This window comes from Rana temporaria, chromosome 1 (assembly GCF_905171775.1).
Source record: "Rana temporaria chromosome 1, aRanTem1.1, whole genome shotgun sequence".
NCBI lineage: Eukaryota > Metazoa > Chordata > Amphibia > Anura > Ranidae > Rana > Rana temporaria.
In genome coordinates, this window is record NC_053489.1 from 36740291 (window position 1) to 36760316 (window position 20026).

A 20026-nucleotide genomic window follows, 5' to 3' on the forward strand; every position below is an offset into this window, starting at 1 on the left:
AAATTTTTTTTTTTTTGCGTAAGTCGTCCGTGAATAGGGATGGTCGTAAGTCACGTCGAAGTAAAAAAAAAATGACGTCGTTGCGACGTCATTTAGCGCAATGCAAGGCGGGAAATTTAGGAACGACGCATGCGCATTTCATTTGGCGCGGGGACGCGCTTCATTTAAATTAAACCCGCCCCCAACCCGCCCAATTTCAAATACGCCGCCAGAAAAACACTACGCCGCCGTAACTTATGGCGCAAATTCTTCCTGGATTCGAATTTACGCCAGGTAAGATACGGCAGCGTAGCTTATCTCTGATACGCTGCGCCTGTCCAAATGTATGTGAATCTGCCCCTGTATTATTATTTTTTTGTCCGATTTTCGGATCGCGTGTTACGGGGTCGTAAATCTGTCTGCATGCTCAAAACTTCCCATAGCACCTGGGAGGGGGGCACTTTGCTTAAAATGGATTAGGTGGCTGTGGAAGGCTTTATTCTAAAGTGGACCTGTGTTTTAAAGTTTAAACACAACACTCTTAACTGTTTTCCTGTATACGAGTGGGCTTAGATCATGATCTCAACTGTTGCGTTTGGCTGCTTGAAATGGTAATGAATATACACATACATACGTGGGTTTTCACCTTTTGTCTTTGCATTGCTCTTGTTTGTATTGCCAAAGTCCAATGACTAGGCCAGACTTTTTTTTTTTTCTATGTGCATTTAGTCATGGAACCTATTTCATGCTCGCTTTGTGCAGAGTAGTGTTTGAAATAACACAGGCAATGGAGTTTTTTCGAGCCATTGAAGAATTACGAGCTATGGAAAGCCCCTTTTCACTCCATTCTGATATTTTCCTTACCTCCCTCTCGCTCCTAGGGGAGCCTGCACACTCTTTAATTCCTCTTCAGCTTTGACAGCAAGCAAAGCGCTGATCCAGCTCCAGAGGAAGCGTCTTATAAAAATCACCGCGCGGAATACACAAGGGGGGGGAGCTCGGGGCCTGCCAGCTTCTGCCCCACAAAAATGTTTGGCAAAACACGTGAAAGATGCCACTCGAGGTCAAGCCGAGACAGAGGCTGCAAGAAGCCGAGCGGAAAAATGTCTATATGGAGCTGAATCATACAGAAGGAGTACGAGGACTGAAATCGCTGGGCACAAGGATGTGTCGGGAGAAGCCGCCCCTGTGAATGGCTCGTTTGTTTTAGGGCACAGGCTGAGTGGTTGACACCGGGCTCAAGTACTAATGGAAATGTCATTAAATGGAAGTGTTTGTTTGTAGCAAGGACTGGATTTTCATAACCCAGAACAGTGCTATCCTTGTAAATAACCTGGATTCACCCGACATTATAGATAGTAAAGGGCCTGCCGGAGGTTTATTACAATATCTCTTTATGTCATAAATGTAAGTGTTGTCCCCAAGCAAACTTTTTTTCCCCCCCATATAATATTAGTTTAAAGCAAAGCTTTACTAAACAAAAAAGCTAGTCTTGATTTAATAATATCCAAATTGCAGGTCCTTGCAATAAAAGAGGGATTATACTCGCCTCTCTGGTTGCTTGTGATTCTTACATCCAGTGGCGTTGCTATGGGGGTGCACCTGCATTGGGTGACACCCACCAGAGGGGTGACACCAGAGCCCCTGCTAAACACTGTACTGTATTGCTTGTACAGTATGGCTGCATTCACACCTAATCGCTGCGTTTTGTCCCGCGAATTGCGGCGACAAATTGCGGCGTTTTGTACCGCGATTTGCGGCGACAAAACGCCGCGATTTTAACCCCCAGGTCCACATCTCCAATGCCGAAGCCGCCTGAAAAAAAGGGTCTGGGACTTGTTTTGAGCTTCAGGCGTTCGGCGTGGAGATGTGAACCATCTCCATAGAGGGCAATGGTATTTCTCCCCTCCAGCGTATCGAGCGTCGGGCGTAAATACGCCTAGGTGTGAATGGAGCCTATCAGAGCGGAGCGAGCAGGGCACTTAGCCATGCGGGGAGGCTGCCTGTAACACTCCCCAGTCAGCCTAATATCCCAGAGTGAGCCGGAGTTAGTGGGCGGAACTGGGGGTGTGGCTGCCTCCTCCCCTCCCACAGACTTCTTCACTATGGATGATGCTGAAGCAGATAGAGGCGAGGACAGACACTGCAGCCCCCCCCCCCCCAAAGGCCCCCGCACCCGCCCGGGTCTTTATCTGCAAGTATGAGGCATGCTATGTAAGTTACTCTGCACAGTGTCACTACATCGGGTTCTAACCTGCCCTGTACCACCCCAGCTTGCCACTATACCACCCTATTCTACCCTAACCTGTCACTTTACAACCCTATACTATCATTTAGAGGGGCTGGGGGTGCGCCGCTGCAGGGTGCTGGGCAGCCTAGACGGGGGGGGGGGGGGGGTGATGCCATGTTTTACAGCACCAGGCGACACCAACCCTAGTGACGCCACTGCTTACATCCCCATCATTCCGTGCTGAAGCTTCCTTAGACTTTTCAGCATTCAACATTTTTGAGCGTGTTGGATTCCTAGGGCAGGCCATACAGTAATCAATTTTCCATTCCCCATCAACATGTCCAGCGTTGAAAAAGCAATTCCTCCCACAGCACTATTGTGTTATGCTGGAGGGGAGCCTTCCATGCCAGTGTTCTATCAGTCTCCGTTGAAAAGTGCCCGCTCATGGGCAGACCGGAAAGGGCACTCCAGCTGAGTTGCGTATCAGTTGGAGTGACGTCACCATAGCGCATGCGCACATCGTAGGAGTGTTTTTTTTTTTTTTTTTGACGAGTGATACCATTTCACGGGTACAATTGAAAGCCATGCAAAGAGCGGAGGGACACTGCAGATGTCACATTGTGTCTCGCTGTAAACCCACTGCGCAGCAGTAAGGCACAATATGACAAATACAGTGTCCCTCCACTCTTTGCATAGCATTAAATTGTATCTCCTGTCGGAAAAAAGGCTCCTACGATGTGCGAATTCGCTATGGGACATCACTCCAGCTGATCGGCAACTCAGCTGGAGTGCCAGTGTCCTTCCATTCTGCACATGCGCGGACTCTTTTCGACGGCGGGCACATATCGACAGGACACAATGATCACTGCTGTTGGCTATAGCCTCCGGCAGTGATCACAAGCAAAAAATCCTACAGGCTGCTTGTACCAAAGTTGATCGATTGGCTCAACTTCAGTAGAACCAGCCTGCCCATAGATGGATCGAATCTTGGTCGGTCCCTGCTGAATTGGCTGAGATTCAATCCATCTATGGCCCACTTAACCAGTAGTACTATGGGCAAAACTTTTTATTTTTCCATTTCGCATAGAGCAAGGGAGGGTTATAACCCCAGTCAGATTTTTTTCGCCATCGGTTTCCCCCTTTTCTGGGGACAATCCAAAATGTGGGATTTTCTTCTACTTTCATTTTCAATAATTGTATATCGGACAAATACAGTTTATTCAAAATTATTCAACCCCCACTGAAATTGATTGTTTTGGCCAGTTTGACATTGATTTTGATCATTCAGTCATCCTGCTTACAATTAAATCAAAGAGGCACGTGTAGGTCAGACAAATATAACATAACATTTATAATGAAATAACCACAAATGTCTTTTCTGTGCTCACATCATTATCAGTTTTATTCAACCCCCAAGTGACATTCAATCTTAGTACTTAGTACAACATCCTTTTACAGTTATAACAGCTTTTAAACGTGAAGCAAAGCTTGACACAAGTGTCTTGCAGCGATCTACGGGTATCTTGGCTCATTCGTCATGGGCAAAAGCCTCCAGTTCAGTCACATTCTTAGGCTTGCGCACTGCAACTGCTTTCTTTAAGTCCCACCAGAGGTTCTCAATCGGATTTAAGTCTGGTGACTGCGATGGTCACTCCAAAATGTTCCAGCCTTTAATCTGCAACCATGCTCTAGTGGATTTGGAGGTATGCTTGGGATCATTGTCCTGTTGAAAGGTCCAACGTCTCCCAAGCCTCAGGTTTGTGACGGACTGCATCACATTGTCATCCAATATCTCCTGGTACTGAAGAGAATACATGGTACCTTGCACACACTGAAGCTTCCCTGTACCTGCAGAAGCAAAACAGCCCCAAAGCATGATTGACCCCCACCATGCTTCACAGTAGGCAAGGTGTTCTTTTCATCATAGGCCTTGTTCTTCCTCCTCCAAACATAGCGTTGATCCATGGGCCCAAACAGTTTCATCAGTCCACAGAACACAATCCCAAAACTTCTGTGGTTTGTCCACATGACTTTTGGCATACTGCAGTCGACTCTTCTTATTCTTTGGAGACAGCAATGGGGTGTGCCTGGGAGTTCTGGCATGGAGGCCTTCATTACGCAGTGTGCGCCGTATTGTCTGAGCAGAAACTTCAGTACCCACATCTGACAAATCTTTTCTCAGTTCCTCAGCAGTCACACAGGGACTTTTCTCCACTCTACGCTTCAGGTAGCGCACAGCAGTCGAAGTCAGCATCTTCTTTCTGCGACGACCAGGTAGCGTTTCAACAGTGCCCTTTGCCTTGAATTTGCGAATGATGCTTCCTATGGTGTCTCTTGGTATGTTTAACATCTTTGCAATCTTCTTATAGCCATTGCCCTTCCTGTGAAGAGTAATCACCTCTTCTCTTGTCTTCCTGGACCATTCTCTTGACTTCACCATGTTTGTAACCACACCAGTAAATGTCTAGGAGGAGCTGAGTATCCTGCTGCCTAATTGGTGCTTATTAGGCTTTATTGCTGCTCCCTGACATCCACAGGTGTTTTCAATACCTGATTGAAAACACTTCAATGAACCTCTGTTCTTCAGAGTGGTAGTCTTTAAGGGGTTTGTGATGCATTTGCCTATATGTCTCAGTTTAATTCTCCCTGCTTGCCCTGTGTGATTCAGTCCTCGGCTAACAGGTTATTGAAGTGCTAATGTCCCCTCACTATTTCTAAAGGTTAATTGATCTATTGTGTTGTGTGAAGGAGATCTGTGTTTAAGTGGCTTGTGTTAATTATTCTGATTGCTCCATTGTGGTAATTATCTCTCTATATGCGGGGTCGAGCTGTCTAGTTAATGTATTCAGTACAACTAGTAATTAGCCTCACTGATGTCATTGTCTAAAGAAATGTGTCTTCAAGAATCGGCACCGAGATGTCTGCCTGTCCTCTGTATGAAGAGCCCCCACTGTGTGATTAGGGGGGATGGAGATTTCATTGTTGCTTCAATGTCTTGGACTGTATAAAAAGCTGAGAAGAAAACCATTAAAGTCTGTCTTGTTCCAGCAGTAAGCTTGTCTCATGTGTGGCTTTTTGGGGCGACTCCAGGAATATTCCTCCTCGTGGAATATTGGGGTGATTTTCGTTATGGGAAGAAGGGAATCTTTGACGGGGATATCATTGTAATACCGTCACAATTGGTTGGCAGCAGCGGGATTTTCCCTTCTACTCTCTTTAACACCCGGATTCCAAGCAGACACTGGAAGAACTACTGGAAGCTCGTGGAAGGATCGCTAGCAACAAAACCAAGCGGGTCATCATAGCGGAATTAATGGAGCGAGACCAGGAGAACTTGGTTGCAGAAACGCCAGCAGTACAAGAGATGGAGACACCAGTGATTCAGGAAGAGGAATCGCCAGCCAACAAGCTAATGAGAGAGAAGCTAGCATGGTTCGGCCCGAACCCAACGGCGGATGTGGTGCTGAAAGTGATGGACCTGTTAGTAAACGCAGAGCTACAGAAGGCTAAACAAATAAGAGACGCAGAACTACAGTTAAAACTGGCATCAGTCCAACAAGCAGCCTCACATTCTCCGAACAGTGGCCCAGATTCAGGTAGAATGGAGCAATATTTGCGTGGGCAAAGAGCAAAGATTTTTCTCTGCGCCCACGCAAATATTTCCATTTGCCCAGCGATTCACGGAGCAGTAGCTTCGTAAATTGCGCGGGCGCTATGCTAATTAGCCCTGCGTAAGGGCGCCTAATGTAAATGATCCCGCCGGGGGCGGAAATCCTTTAAATTAGGCGCGCTCCCGCGCCGAGCTAACAGCGCATGCTCCGTCGGGAAACTTTCCCGACGTGCATTGCGGCAAATGACGTCGCAAGGACGTCATTTGCTTCTAAGTGTACGTGAATGGCGTCCAGCGCCATTCACGGTTCACTTACGTAAACGACGTGAAATTTAAATTTCACGGGCGGGAGGCGCAGCTATACTTTAGCATTGGCTGCGCCTGCTATTAGCAGGAGCAGCCTTATGCTAAAGGCGCCGTACGGAAACTCCGTACCTTGCGTACGCAGGGCCCGCGCAACTTTTGTGAATCGGTGGTAGTATGCAATTTGCATACTACACGCCGATCACAAAGGCCGCGCCCCCTAGCGGCCAACGCAAGAATGCAGCCTGGGATGTGAAGGCATAAGGAGGCTTATGTTTGTCACATCCTAGGCTGCATTCGGTGTAACGAGGTTCCTGAATCAGGAGCACTCGTTACACCGGAGCAAGTAAGCACTTGCGCCGCGCAACTATGGTTGCGCGGGCGCAAGTGCTTCTTGAATCTGGGCCAGTGAGTACAGCACAGCAGACGCAAGGAAGATTCCGTTTAGCGCTTTTAAAGCTTTTGATGAAAAGGACTGTGAAATTGATAACTACCTGGCAGATTTTGAGAGACAATGTAACCTGCACCGAATAGCTAGAGGAGAGTGGGTTGCAATATTGTCAGGCAAACTGTCAGGCAAAGCTTCTGATGCTTTCCGGACCGTGCCAGATCAGGATATCCATAGCTACGCCCGGGTTAAAGAAGTGCTCCTCGCTCGTTATGCAGTAACCCCAGAGTCCCACCGACAGAAGTTCAGGGACTCACGCAAAACCACGGAAGACTCTTACGCGGAATGGGCATGCCAGTTATCCCTGTCGGCCTCTAACTGGGTTAACCGCAGCCAGGCCACCACCGCAGAGGACATTTTGCAACTAATGCTCCTGGAGCAATTTTACAATCACATCCAGACGGATGTCAAAGATTGGGTGAGAGATCGCAGGCCCATGACTCTACCAGAGGCCGCTAAGTTGGCAGATGAATATGCGGATACTCGCAAGACAAACCAGGTCACACCACGGGTACAACCTCCACGACCAACGGCGCCCTCACACCCACCAGCCGCTAGATACCAACCTCCTAACAGACCGGGGACATCTAGCCCTCGCTATCCACGCCAGGAGGACAACTAACAACGCTGCTTCCGGTGCAAACAGCTGGGTCACTTCAAGCAGAATTGCCCCATGAAGGACAACACCAGGTCAAATTGGTCTCAACCTGGGTACCGCCCACCAGCAGCAGCCCATTGTGTAGACTCGGCTTGGGATCTCCAGGAGCTGGGTCAGGAAGAACCATTGGACACCCTTTACAAAGTCCTCACGGTACAATCTGGTATTACGGACAACAGGGAACACCATTGTCAGCTAGTCATGGGTAACAGCCATGAGCCGGAGGGGCCCTGGAGGGAGCTGGGTAGAAAGAGGCACCGCCGGCTACCCCCCAAGAAGAAGAGGTCCTGGAAGCCGTATAACAAGCTGACCTGGGAGGATAAGAAGCAACTGGAGGAGAGGGAGTTGCAGCGGGCGTCCCAGATGCGGGCCGAGATGTTCGCCAAGGGCCCACCGGTGGCCCCTTACACCACCACCCAGTTCCTGATGATGAAGGACCACGTGGAGAGCCTGCAGGACATGAGCAAGCAGGAGCTGATCCGTGAGTACATAGAGCTGGAGGAGTGCATAAGCCGCATGGAGGAGGAGAACAACCACCTGAGGTCACAGCAGGCTGACCCCCCAGGCTCCATGAACTGGAGATGGAGCTGGAGAATCTCAAAGAGGAGAACTGGCGGCTGCGGAGGGAGCAGAGGGTGGCTGACCCTATGGGGCACTGATCCCCCCCCCCCCGGACTCTGAGCCCCGGCGCTACAGCATTTCAACAAATCTAACTTTTTCTTTTTTATGAATCACCTGTGATTGTCACTTCAGAGCCATAACCTGCCCCTCCCATAGCGGGACACCTAGATGGCGGCGCACAGACCCATTCGCCGTCTTCACACTGACTTCTGGTGACTCTGCAGATCGCACAAAGACTTGGGGACTGAACGGCGTGTGATCGGACGACCTAGTGGCATACCTGAGTCTGAAGCAGTTGCCAAGGGAGGTCAGTCACGCCAAACGGAGTTAACCTCGGACTAAAAGCTCTGAACCCGTCAACCCTACTGGACCAGGAAAGGTCCAACCGGGTTTGCCGGAGCAGGGAGAAAAAGGGGGGCCATTGTGATGCATTTGCCTATATGTCTCAGTTTAATTCTCCCTGCTTGCCCTGTGTGATTCAGTCCTCGGCTAACAGGTTATTGAAGTGCTAATGTCCCCTCACTATTTCTAAAGGTTAATTGATCTATTGTGTTGTGTGAAGGAGATCTGTGTTTAAGTGGCTTGTGTTAATTATTCTGATTGCTCCATTGTGGTAATTATCTCTCTATATGCGGGGTCGAGCTGTCTAGTTAATGTATTCAGTACAACTAGTAATTAGCGTCACTGATGTCATTGTCTAAAGAAATGTGTCTTCAAGAATCGGCACCGAGATGTCTGCCTGTCCTCTGTATGAAGAGCCCCCACTGTGTGATTAGGGGGGGTGGAGATTTCATTGTTGCTTCAATGTCTTGGACTGTATAAAAAGCTGAGAAGAAAACCATTAAAGTCTGTCTTGTTCCAGCAGTAAGCTTGTCTCATGTGTGGCTTTTTGGGGCGACTCCAGGAATATTCCTCCTCGTGGAATATTGGGGTGATTTTCGTTATGGGAAGAAGGGAATCTTTGACGGGGATATCATTGTAATACCGTCACAGGGTTGAATAATTGTGTAAATGAAGAATTCACTAAATAAACATTTACTACTGTATTACAAAACCAATTGATGTAATTTTAGTTGCATATGGTTCTTTAAGAAGTCCTTGTAGGATTTCATTCTGAATACAATTACAAGTGTACACTAAATTCCCTAAAACCCTTTACAGCATTGGGGGGTTGAATAATTTTGAACAAAACTGTATAGTGGGCGAATCCCCTTAATGAGGGCCAAAACAAAACTAAAAGAAAGCTTTGGCCTTTAGTTATACTTTAAGTCCCTCTGCCATGTGCCTTAGTTTCTTTCTCCTTCACTGTTGAGAAGGGTCTGCATCCAAATCACCAAAAATGTATTTACATAGTACATGAATCACCATACCATAGACCTAGTGCATGTCATCATTAGTATTGAAATATGCAAAAGTTAAAAACAATTTAAGTATCAAGACACCAGAAAAAACAATGACTACTGCAGAGCATGCTATAAACCAGAGGTCTCCAAACTGCAGCCCGGGGGCCAGATGTGGCCCTTTGCTAGCCTTTATCTGGCCCTTGGGGCACTATTCCTCCCACTGACACCAACAATGGCACACTATTTCTTCCACCAATACCATTGATGGGATACTATTCCTCTTAGTATCCCATTTTGACCACCAACCCTGAGGCCATATTTATTCTCACTGATGCCGGGCTCAGGACACTTTCTGCCCCCTCTGGGTACAATCTGGCCCTCCAAAAATCTAAAGGAAAATAAACTGGCCCTTTGTTTGAAATGTTTGGAGACCCCTGCTATAAACCAACATGCAGCCAAAGGAAGTCTAAAATGAGACCTGCGCTAGAATGACCCGTGTTATGGTTTTGAGGTAAATATGCCAATCAAGGGAAACTGCATAGTACGAAGAACAGTAATTATTAAAGCTGAGTTCCGTCGTGTTTTTTTTTTTTTTAAGTCAGCAGCTTCAAATACTGAAGCGGCGGACTTTTAAAATAAGGACATATACCTGTCCAGCGCGCCCCCGATGTCGGCACCCGAGGCCGACCCGTCCCTCGGGTGCTGCCGCCTTCTTCAGTAAGGGAATCTGGAAGTGAAGCTTTGCAGCTTCACTTCCTGGTTCCCTGCTGCACATGCGCAACGCCACTGGTCCCTGCTGTCTTCTGGGACAGCGCGGGGGCGCGCCGGACATGGGGAGATAATGCGGGGGGTCTTTGCCCGGAAGTGGGTGCAAATACTTGTCTTGGACAGGTATCTGCTCCCCCTCCCCCCTGAAAGGTGACAATGTGACACCGAGGGGGGAGGATTCCGGACAGCAGAGGCTCCATTTTTGTGTGGAATTCTGCTTTAAGTGTATAAACTAAAGGCAGCTAAAATAAATCTCGGTGCATTTCCAGTATTATATGCAAGACACTGAAAACCTGAACAAGAGGTGAATGGTTCCTCGTAGGATTAAGATGAGATCTGACAGGAGCAGGGAATGAAACCCACAGATTCTGTGGCCTCACCTGCCCCTTCCTTAAGGAGTGACTATATCACTGTTGTGTCTTTGAATGAGAAGATTCGTTCTTTTACTGGAACAACCTAGACATGTGCAATTCATTTCGGTCTGATTATAAATTTGGACACATTTTTTAGAATGTATCTGAATCTCAGAATGAAAAAGGAGGTTCATTTTCTAGCGAATTCCAAATGTTCAGAATGGTCAAAAAATGATCGACGATTCAAATTCTGTGTGAATAATTACTGGTGGTTAAAGCGGGAGTTCACCTGAAAAACAATTTTTAACATTAGATTGAGTCTCATTTTGTGAAGGGGAATCGGGTGTTTTTTTTAAAATCGAAGCAGTACTTAATGTTTTAGAGAGAGATCTTTTCCGCCGCTTCTGGGTATGGTCTTCGGGACTGGGCGTTCCTATTTGATTGACAGGCTTCCGACGGTCGCATACATCGCGTCACGAGTAGCCGAAAGAAGCCGAACGTCGGTGCGGCTCTATACGGCGCCTGCGCACCGACGTTCGGCTACTTTCAGAGCAAAAAGTGCTATAAAAATGCACTGTTAAAGGGGTTGTAAAGGTAAAAGTTTTTTTTACCTTAATACATCTGACAGCCGAGCCCCCGTTTTACTTACCTCACCGTTTGAAAGTCCCGGGCGCGTGCTTGTCATCTTGTTCGGGTGCCAGCCTGGCCGTTGATTGGCTAGGCTGGGTGGATTGATAGCAGCGCAGCCATTGGCTGGCGCTGCTGTCAATCACAGCGGATGACGCGACACGCCGGGGGCCGGGGCCGAGTGATACAGTCAGCGGCTATGGCCACCGATGTATCACGGGAGCGCGCTCGCAAAGCTTTCCACCATGCGAGCGAGCATGAACGTGGAAAGCTTTTGCGAGTAGGAGCAGAGACAGCCGCCGAGGGACCCCAGAAGACACGGATCCGGGTCACTCTGTGCAAAACGAGCTGCACAGTGGAGGTAAGTATAACATGTTTGTTATTTAAAAAAAAAAAAACATTCTGCCTTTAGTGTCCAATTAACTGTGAAAATGACAATTGCAGTTTAGGAGTTAACCACTAGGGCGCACTGTAGGGGTTAAGTGTGACCTGATATGTATTTCTAACTGTAGGGGGGCGGGGCTGGACGTGTGACGTCATTGATCGTCTTTCCCTATATCAGGGAACAGACGATCAATGACACTGTCACAGTGAAGAACAGGGAAGATGTGTTTACACTCACCTCTCCCCGTTCTTCAGCTCTGGTAACTGATCGTGGGACACCGGCAGTGATCGGGTCCCGCGGGCGCAGTCACGGAACTTAGGACCGGGTCGCGATCGCGCCCCCACGGCTGGGCTTAAAGAGACACATACAGGTACGTGATTGTGCCCAGCCGTGCCATTCTGCCGACGTATATCGACGTGAAGGGGTCCTTAAGTGGTTAAATACAGATACCCTTGATCCATATGTTACATTTTTTAGCTTCTTATGTGCCCCTCTCTGATTTCGTTGCACTTTATTTGGACCCGACTTCAGGGTCAGGCCTCAACTGCTGTTATGTACCTCAGTGCTGAGAGTACCTAGGTGGCCATTTAGGCTGCATTCACATCTAGGCAGACAAAATCGCAGCGTTTTGTCCCGCGAATTGCGGCGACAAATAGCGGCGTTTTGTATCGCGATTTGTGGCGACAAAACGCCGCGATTGTCCGCCTAGATGTGCCCCTAGATTGTCCCCCTATGGAGATGGTTCTCATCTCCTATGCCGAACGCCGAAAGCCGCCTGAAAAAAAGGTCCGGGACTTTTTCTTCAGGCGGCAGGCGTTCGGCGTGGAGATGTGAACCATCTCCATAGAGGGCAATGTTAAATCATCCCTCTGGCGTCTCGGGGCGGCAGCGGCGGCACACTACAGGCGACAAAACGCCTAGGTGTGAATGGGCTCTAAGGAAGCACTCGCTTGATAGTTGGAATACAGGTTGTATACAGGTTGTGATGACTCAAGTTCGCAATACTTACTTCTGCTTCAGTCCAACGCCTGCAATGTCCCTTGCCAGCATCGTACAGGTGCCAGATCTTCAGTTGTTTTGATTGGCCAATGTGGCATGTTGTAAGTCCCACAAATGCTGAGGAGTTGGTCATCCTGACACACAGGAACAAGCCGAAATGTAAACAGAGCTGCACATGCACATCTCAGTGTAGATTTTAGAGAGGGCTACAGGCAGACAGGTACGTTTATTTTCTTGCAGAAGACGCATGTCTATTTAGCAAAAAAGAGCTTGCCTGCTTAAATTTTTTTTGTTATTCAGTTTTTACGCTAAGAATTTTTTTTAGCAAATTCAGAAAATAGGAACACAGAAAGCAGAAACACCACACATCAGAACACAGCTTGCGTATTAAGTGGTGTGAATATAGTCTTTGGCCCAGTTTCTCCTGCCCACGCCCCTCTGATGCATTTCGCCCCATCCGCTGGGCTTAATCGTAGAAGTCATTTAAGCCCCGTGGGCGGAGTAAAACACATCAGAGGGGCGTGGCCTGGAGGAGCCAGACTGAAGTCGACATTCACACCACTTAGTACGGAAGCTGTGTTCCACTGTGTGACATTTCCGCTTTCTCTGTTCTGATCTACTTCTATTAGCCTGGATGAGTTTCTGAACACTGGCACCCAATGTATTTTTCCGACTGCAGAGGAAAGTTTCATAGTGCATTGTGTGTCGCTCTACAGTCTTTATGTATGGGCCAAAGTTTAAAAAATGCCTATTGATTTTACAAAAAATGTAGTGTCCTCTGCCTTTTCTGTGAGCTGAAAGAACAGCAAAAACTATTTTATTAATCTGATCAATCCACCGTGTACTAGAGTTATACAAAGACAGACATATTTGAAGTCCAGCCCAGGTGGCAATCATGGTTCCCTCCATACATACAGTGGGGAAATGAATGTATAGATAAACGGACAGGAAGAGTGTTATTTGCAGGATTACCAGCCCAAAAGTAAGAGATGTATGGGATCATGTTAAGGGCAGCTGTATCTTTATAGAAACGATATAGACCCAGAGCCCCAGTCTTCTCTGGTGTAACCTGTTCCAATGACAATCACGTTGGAGCTGCTTATGCACGGTTTCCCGATTTCACTTGAATAAAGCGCTGTATACCGAGGACCTCCGGTCATAATATATAGTCCATTCAGGTTATCACATGCTTGATGAAGAGGTTCTGCTTGTCCTTGAAACGTTTGCTTTATACGGAAGTTCCTGGAGGGTGAGCCTGCTTTGTCTTGGTCATGATGGATGAGTGGAACTGGGATCTCAAGTGCAGAGATCTTGATGCTTGTTCCCAAGAGACATAAAAAGCCAGAGGCCACCGGTCATAACTGTAATACCCTGTACACACGATGGACCGTTTTCATCGGTTAACCGATGAAGCTGACTGATGGTCCGTCGCGCCTACACACCATCAGTTAAAAAAACGATCGTGTCAGAACGCGGTGACGTAAAACACAACGACGTGCTGAAAAAAATGAAGTTCAATGCTTCCAAGCATGCGTCGACTTGATTCTGAGCATGCGTGGATTTTTAACCAGGTTTCTGCTGTTATCCTGTGTTAAAACAACTAAAAGAAATTCAAAATAATCCCCACCTACCCGATGGGTATCCATCGGTTAAATTTAAAACAAGATTGCTTTTTTTTAACCTATGGATAAATAACCGATGGGGCCTACACACGATCGGTTTGGTCCGATGAAAACGGTCCATCAGACCGTTCTCATCGGTTTGACCGATCGTGTGTACGCGGCATAACTGAGATACTAAATTGGTGAAATTACAGTTTAGACCCTTATTTTTATTTTTCAAGCATACTGCTTTAGGTAAAACCTTTCATAATTGTCATGCCATTTCTTTCTTTCTCACAGAGTCTGAAGTAGAAGATCTTTTGGAGGAATTGCTCTTTTGTCTCATCCATCTGATTGTGGAAGTTCCTCTTCTGTAAGTAACACCAACTTTTATATTTCTGAATGAATGACGCAAAATACCTTGTAAACAAATCCAGATGATATTTTTTCTTAGGCTGGGAACTAATATTAGGAGGGCAGGCTCCCCAGTAAAGGTGAAAATATTTTAGGTTAATTTAGCAGGCCACTTGAGTTGAGGACATTCTATTGCCGGTCTTCTGGATTCGCTTTTGGATCCCTAGAAGCCGGATTGATCTCAGGTCTACGGACTATCTGTTCTGATGTTTGATAGCTTATGGTGTGTTCACCACTGTCTTTTTCTCTTTTGTATTCTTTTTTGTTTGTTGATGTACCTTTTCAAGAAAATATTATAGATGGGGGTAACTTGTTGGTATGAAGAATGCAGGAAGTGAAGTTTGGGAGACCAAAATGGTGATGTTGGGTTTTCCGAGTCACAGCCCCCTTTCGGCAGTGAACGTAGGATCTAGCTTCTGAATGGTTGGGCAAAAAAAATAAAAGCTTTGAAAGCTTAGGTTACGGTTAGGGTTGTCCCGATACCACTTTTTTAAGACCGAGTACAAGTACCGATACTTTTTTTTCAAGTACTCGCCGATACCGAATACCGATACTTCTTTTTAAATCTCATGTGACAGCGGCACATGTGTCAGTATTTTTTTTTTTTTTTTTTATCTTTAACAATTTTGTTTTACATTTTTTTTTAAAATGTATTTTTATTTTTTACAATTTTTTTTATTTATAATGCTTTCTTTTTTTTTAAGGGGGGGCAGGAGTGGACCGTGTCGGTGTTTTTTCTTAAAAATTTTTATTTTCTACAATAATTTTTTTTTATTCTTTTGTTTTTTTATTCTTTATTTTTTTAATTTATTTTTTCAGCCCTGTTGGGGGGGCTTTGGTGAAATATCAGGGGTCTTAACAGACCTCTGACATCTCCCCTTTGAGAACGAGAAAGAAACTAGGGACACAGGTTCCCCTGTCCCTTTCTCAGCAGCATCAGCTGCGCTGAAAATGAAAGGAGAGAAGACAGCGTCTTCTCTTCATTCATAAACTGAAACATTGTAATCACAGTTTACAATGTTTCAGTTATGTGAATAGACAGTCAGTGATCACTGACTCTGTCCATTCGGAGCAGTAAGGAGCCGGATTTACCCCGCTCTCCATCCTGACATTTCCAGGGGGTGGAGGAGGAGCACGGAAGGGGAGAGATACACGACAGGATACACGGAGGAATACACGGAGGAATACACGCGGGATGCACGGGATACACAGAGGGAGGGAGACAGACTGCAGCAAAACGGAGGGGGGCTGGAGGAGGACACGGGACAGTCAGCGGTGATCGTGTGTGGGGGAGTTACAAGCACCGATCACTGCTAATTTTAAAGCAGCTGAAGGCCGCACGGGGGGGAGTGGTGTAGAGAGAAGCAGAGAAATTCATTTTAAATCTATACAGCGGTGATCGGTGCTTGTAACTTCCCCGCGCACTGATCACCGCTGACAGTACAAGTATCGGGTGAAGCATCGGGAGCATTTGCCCAAGTACAAGTACTCGGGCAAATGCTTGGTATCGATACCGATACTGGTATCGGGACAACCCTAGTTACGGTCAAAAGGGACTAAAGCAATCTAAAATACCTCCAACAGAAGTAGTGCATAGCACCTTAAAGCCTCCTTAGAACTGAAGGTATTCAAATGTCTAATTTCTTCACATATCCCAGAAAAACATCAATATAGAGTCTACTGCTGCCATGCACACCTCTATATTGATGTCCTTTTTTTACTCAACTAATTTGAAGACTCCAGTGTATCCTGCCGATTGTATACTCGGTTCCTGTTGATGCATTCTCCATCTACATACATTCAGCTTTATTGACCCTTTGAGCGTATGCTCACTTGGGTTCAATATATCTGGTAAGCCTCCCCTTCTGGTGGTGGGTACCTGTTTTCACACGTTAAGGTTATTGTGAATCACCGTGGGTTCGGATTAATTTTCTGCACATGGTCCATTCATCTATCAGGTTTATGCATATATATGGACCTTTATTTGTTTACACTGTCATTTAGTGTTGGACATAGACTATCGGTGTCTTTTTTTCATTTTTCACTTTTAGCGCTACAATTTTTTTTGTATACTAAATAAATAAGTACAGCTGTTTTTCTTTTTAAATGTGAAAGAAATGCATTTTGAATTTTAAAATAATGTTTCCTTAGAGAAGCATTAGTTTCAAGTATTAAAGATGGCCGCCCCGCATTTCTTGTGCTTGAAGTGACGTTAAACTTGAAGTACCCACCCAACACGCTTCATCATAGGAACTAATGTTATCAGGAGTAATTTTTGACACTACAAATCCGTGTACGTCCCTGTCTGTGTTTGGAGCACCATAGTGAAGAAGTCGGACTGTCGCCTGAATAGCACGTTGATTACATTGGTTCACAGTGATTGAGATCACAGTTGGGATTTATTACCAATATGACTTACGATGGTTGTGTTTTTTTTGGGGGGGATTTGATTACAGTGTATAGGTAGTGCTGTTACCCATCGGGTAGGTGGGGATTATTTTGAATTTCTTTTAGTTGTTTTAACACAGCATAACAGCAGTAACCTGAGTTTTTTTTATTTTTTTTTCATCACGTTCATCATCATGTTTTTCTTGGTACTATTTTACCATTTGTTTGACAATAAAATATTCATAGTTCAGGTTAATATTTCTTTAGACAGTGTACATTTATTCCTAACTGCATACCGCCTGTGATATCACTTTCAAACTAACGGGCCACGTATTACATTTGATGCGTCGCTGTTTCAAGACTTATGCAGTGCAGTTTTTAAGATTGGAAATTGCTATAAAATTGCATTAACATATTAAATCCTTTATGAAATTGTAGTGATTGAGTTTGTCTACTATGAGTGGCCTGATACTGTTACACAACTATAGTGACTTTCACAGGACTCTCTTTACTCGCTGCTGGGTGTGGGTAATCATGCGTGGTCTTTATCTGCCTTCCGTACTCTACGATCATTTGTTGCAGTAAGCTACGACCCACAGCCAATTGATTGCTGCTGATCCTTTCCATAATTGTTTGAGTGGTCACAGGCCTCACAAAGTATAATGTATGCACTCATTGTAGCAAATTAGAAGCCATGACTAAGCACTGACTGTCAGTGTGAAACGCGTCGGCCATACTGTATTTTGTTGGTTTGCAGTGACTGTATGTACAGTTGAAAAATAAAAGACATCTCTTTTTAAGTGATTTTGGAGTGCGGCTGTCCAGTTTTCGTCCTTCTAATTTGCTATCATTAGCATTGCCAGCACCTTGGTGGTTCAACAACCCTTGATTGCTCGCGGGGCTCACCTGGAGCGGTGAGAAATTTGTCTGTATGCACTCATTGTGTTGGGTAGGTGCAGCAGGGTTTGGCAAGCAGTATACACACAGAGTGATATGCAAGGGACGTCGTATTGTATCAGTCAAATCAACAGTACAAACAGACCCAGTGGGAAGCTCACCCATTTGGGGCCACTTAATGAGCAGAAGATACCCAGCGGGCAGTAGACTCCCTAGATGCCAACAGCGTCTGTCACAAGGAGCAAAGTGTGGCTTGGCCAGTCTGACCCAAAGGGAGGCAACCTGTAGAGGTAGACATAGGCCCTGCTCACTCTCTACGCCACCAGAACCTTTCTCTATCCCTTCCACTGTCCCTGACAGATTGTGTTCCTGTCCCTATGCTGGCCCCACTCAGCAAAAGCATGCCAAGCTCAGGAGCCAGGGTCTTAAATAGACGGTGCACTGCCATCTAATGGGATAGCTGCCTCCAGGTGACCGAAGAAACCATAGAGGAGCCAAGTTCCTCCTTTCTCCGTCATCTGCATTGCCGCTATGGTCGAGTGTCACCTGCAGGGCAAAATAAGGACTGCACCTGCCTACAATTGTTGTACCCCGTTATATTAGAACTGATGGCAAACCTCTAAATACCTATTGTAATAAGTATCTGTTGTCTGCTTCTGTTATTCTGTTCAGCCAGTCTTGAGATTCACATGCCTCTGCCACAGACCACCCTGCCTTTGCCCAGTCAGAAAAGTTCTAGTCTGGCATTAAATCTCACTGCAGATTGCTCTGTCAACTCTTGCTCTGTGCACACTCTTGGCTGCTTCTCTGATTAATACTCTCCTTGCCCGGCCTGTCAGTTTAGGTGGACGGCCATGTCTTGGTAGGTGTGCAGTTGTGCCATACTCTTTCCATTTTCGGATGATGGATTGAACAGAGCTCCGTGTTCAAAGCTTGGGATTTTTTTTATAACCTAACCCTGCTTTATACTTCTCCACAACTTTATTCCTGACCTGTCTGGTGTGTTCCTTGGCCTTAATGATGCCGTTTGTTCACTAAGGTTCTCGAACAAACCTCAGAGGGCTTCACAGAACAGATGTATTTATACTGAGATTAAATTACACAGGTGGACTCTATTTACTAATAAGGTGAGTTCCGAAGGAAATTGGTTCCACTAGATTTTAGTTGGGGGCATTGGAGTAAAGGGGGATAAATGCAAATGCACAACACAATTTTGACATAATTATTTGTAAAAAAAATCTTGAAAACCATTTATCATTTTCCTTTCACTTCACAATTATGTGACACTTTGTGTTGGTCTATCACATAAAATCCCAATAAAATACATTTACGTTTTTGGTTGCAACATGACAAAATTAAGAAAATTTCAAGGGGTATGAAGACCCTTTCAAGGCACTGTAGTATACGCCTGAACTTCTGTATATAACACAACTCTGCACATGGCGCACCCCTGAACCCCTGCACTCTGTACACAGCGCACCCCTGCACTCTGTACACGGTGCACCCCTGAACCCTGCACTCTGTACCCGGTGCACCCCCGCCTGAACCCTGCACTCTGTACCCGGCGCACCCCTGAACCCTGCACGCTGTACCCAGCGCACCCCTGAACCCTGCACTGTGCGCATAGGGAACCCTTGGAACTGTCCTCTGTATGTAGCGCACTCCTGAAGTCTGCCCTCTGTGCGTGGCACACCCAAGATACATCTGGCCCTTGGAGGGGAGCCATACTGCTGATGTGGCCCGCAATGGCATTGAGTTTGACACCCTTGCTCTAAAAGCTCAAGTGACTGGGCAGCACTCTCCCGAGAACCTTTTTAATGTCCAACAAACGTCCTTCATCGTCGCTGACCCTGTAAACTGCACCTTGTATTTACATCACACATTAACACAGGTTCATGCTGCCAGTACTAAAGCAGCCTGTACAAGGATGAGGACTCCTCTCTGCCTAGTAAATAAATAATTGCTGTCATGAAAGTTATTCCAAGCTTCAGTATGTCTTATCTTCAGTTTATGTGCATTGTTCCTGAATAGTGAGAGGCCCTTTCCCTGCGTCCGCATGATAAATGTCCGTCTGATAAGCTGCAGCCTCATTTACTGTATGCTAAAGTTTAATGTATAAATACATTCATTATGTCAGATGGTCAGTCTCTCGCCTCCTCTCCCTCCCACCCGATAGACTGAAATCTCTGGCCAGTGGGAGAAGGAGACAGCCTGACGGGCTCTGCTGAAGCTTGCCGTCAGCTGCCTGATAAGAAACCGCTAGATGTAGAGGCGGCCTGCAGAACAAAGCCTCAACAAGCAGAACATTAAACATGACCTAAACAGTGCAGTCATTCTGACTGCATGGACATGCATGGAGTATGACTCCTCTTGCCCTTCCCTCTGGTCTGTAGACTCCAAAG

The 20026-nt window shown here is 46.2% G+C and overlaps 1 protein-coding gene across 2 annotated transcripts in view; it reads left to right on the top strand.

The window, feature by feature from the left end:
- Positions 1-20026, top strand: part of DYM (dymeclin) — a 546263-nt gene that overhangs the window by 93522 nt on the left and 432715 nt on the right. For both annotated transcript variants that reach the window (XM_040336503.1, XM_040336511.1), the window contains exon 6: positions 14226-14298. In XM_040336503.1, coding sequence (XP_040192437.1) covers positions 14226-14298 — 73 coding nt within the window. The remainder of the gene's footprint in view (positions 1-14225; positions 14299-20026) is intronic.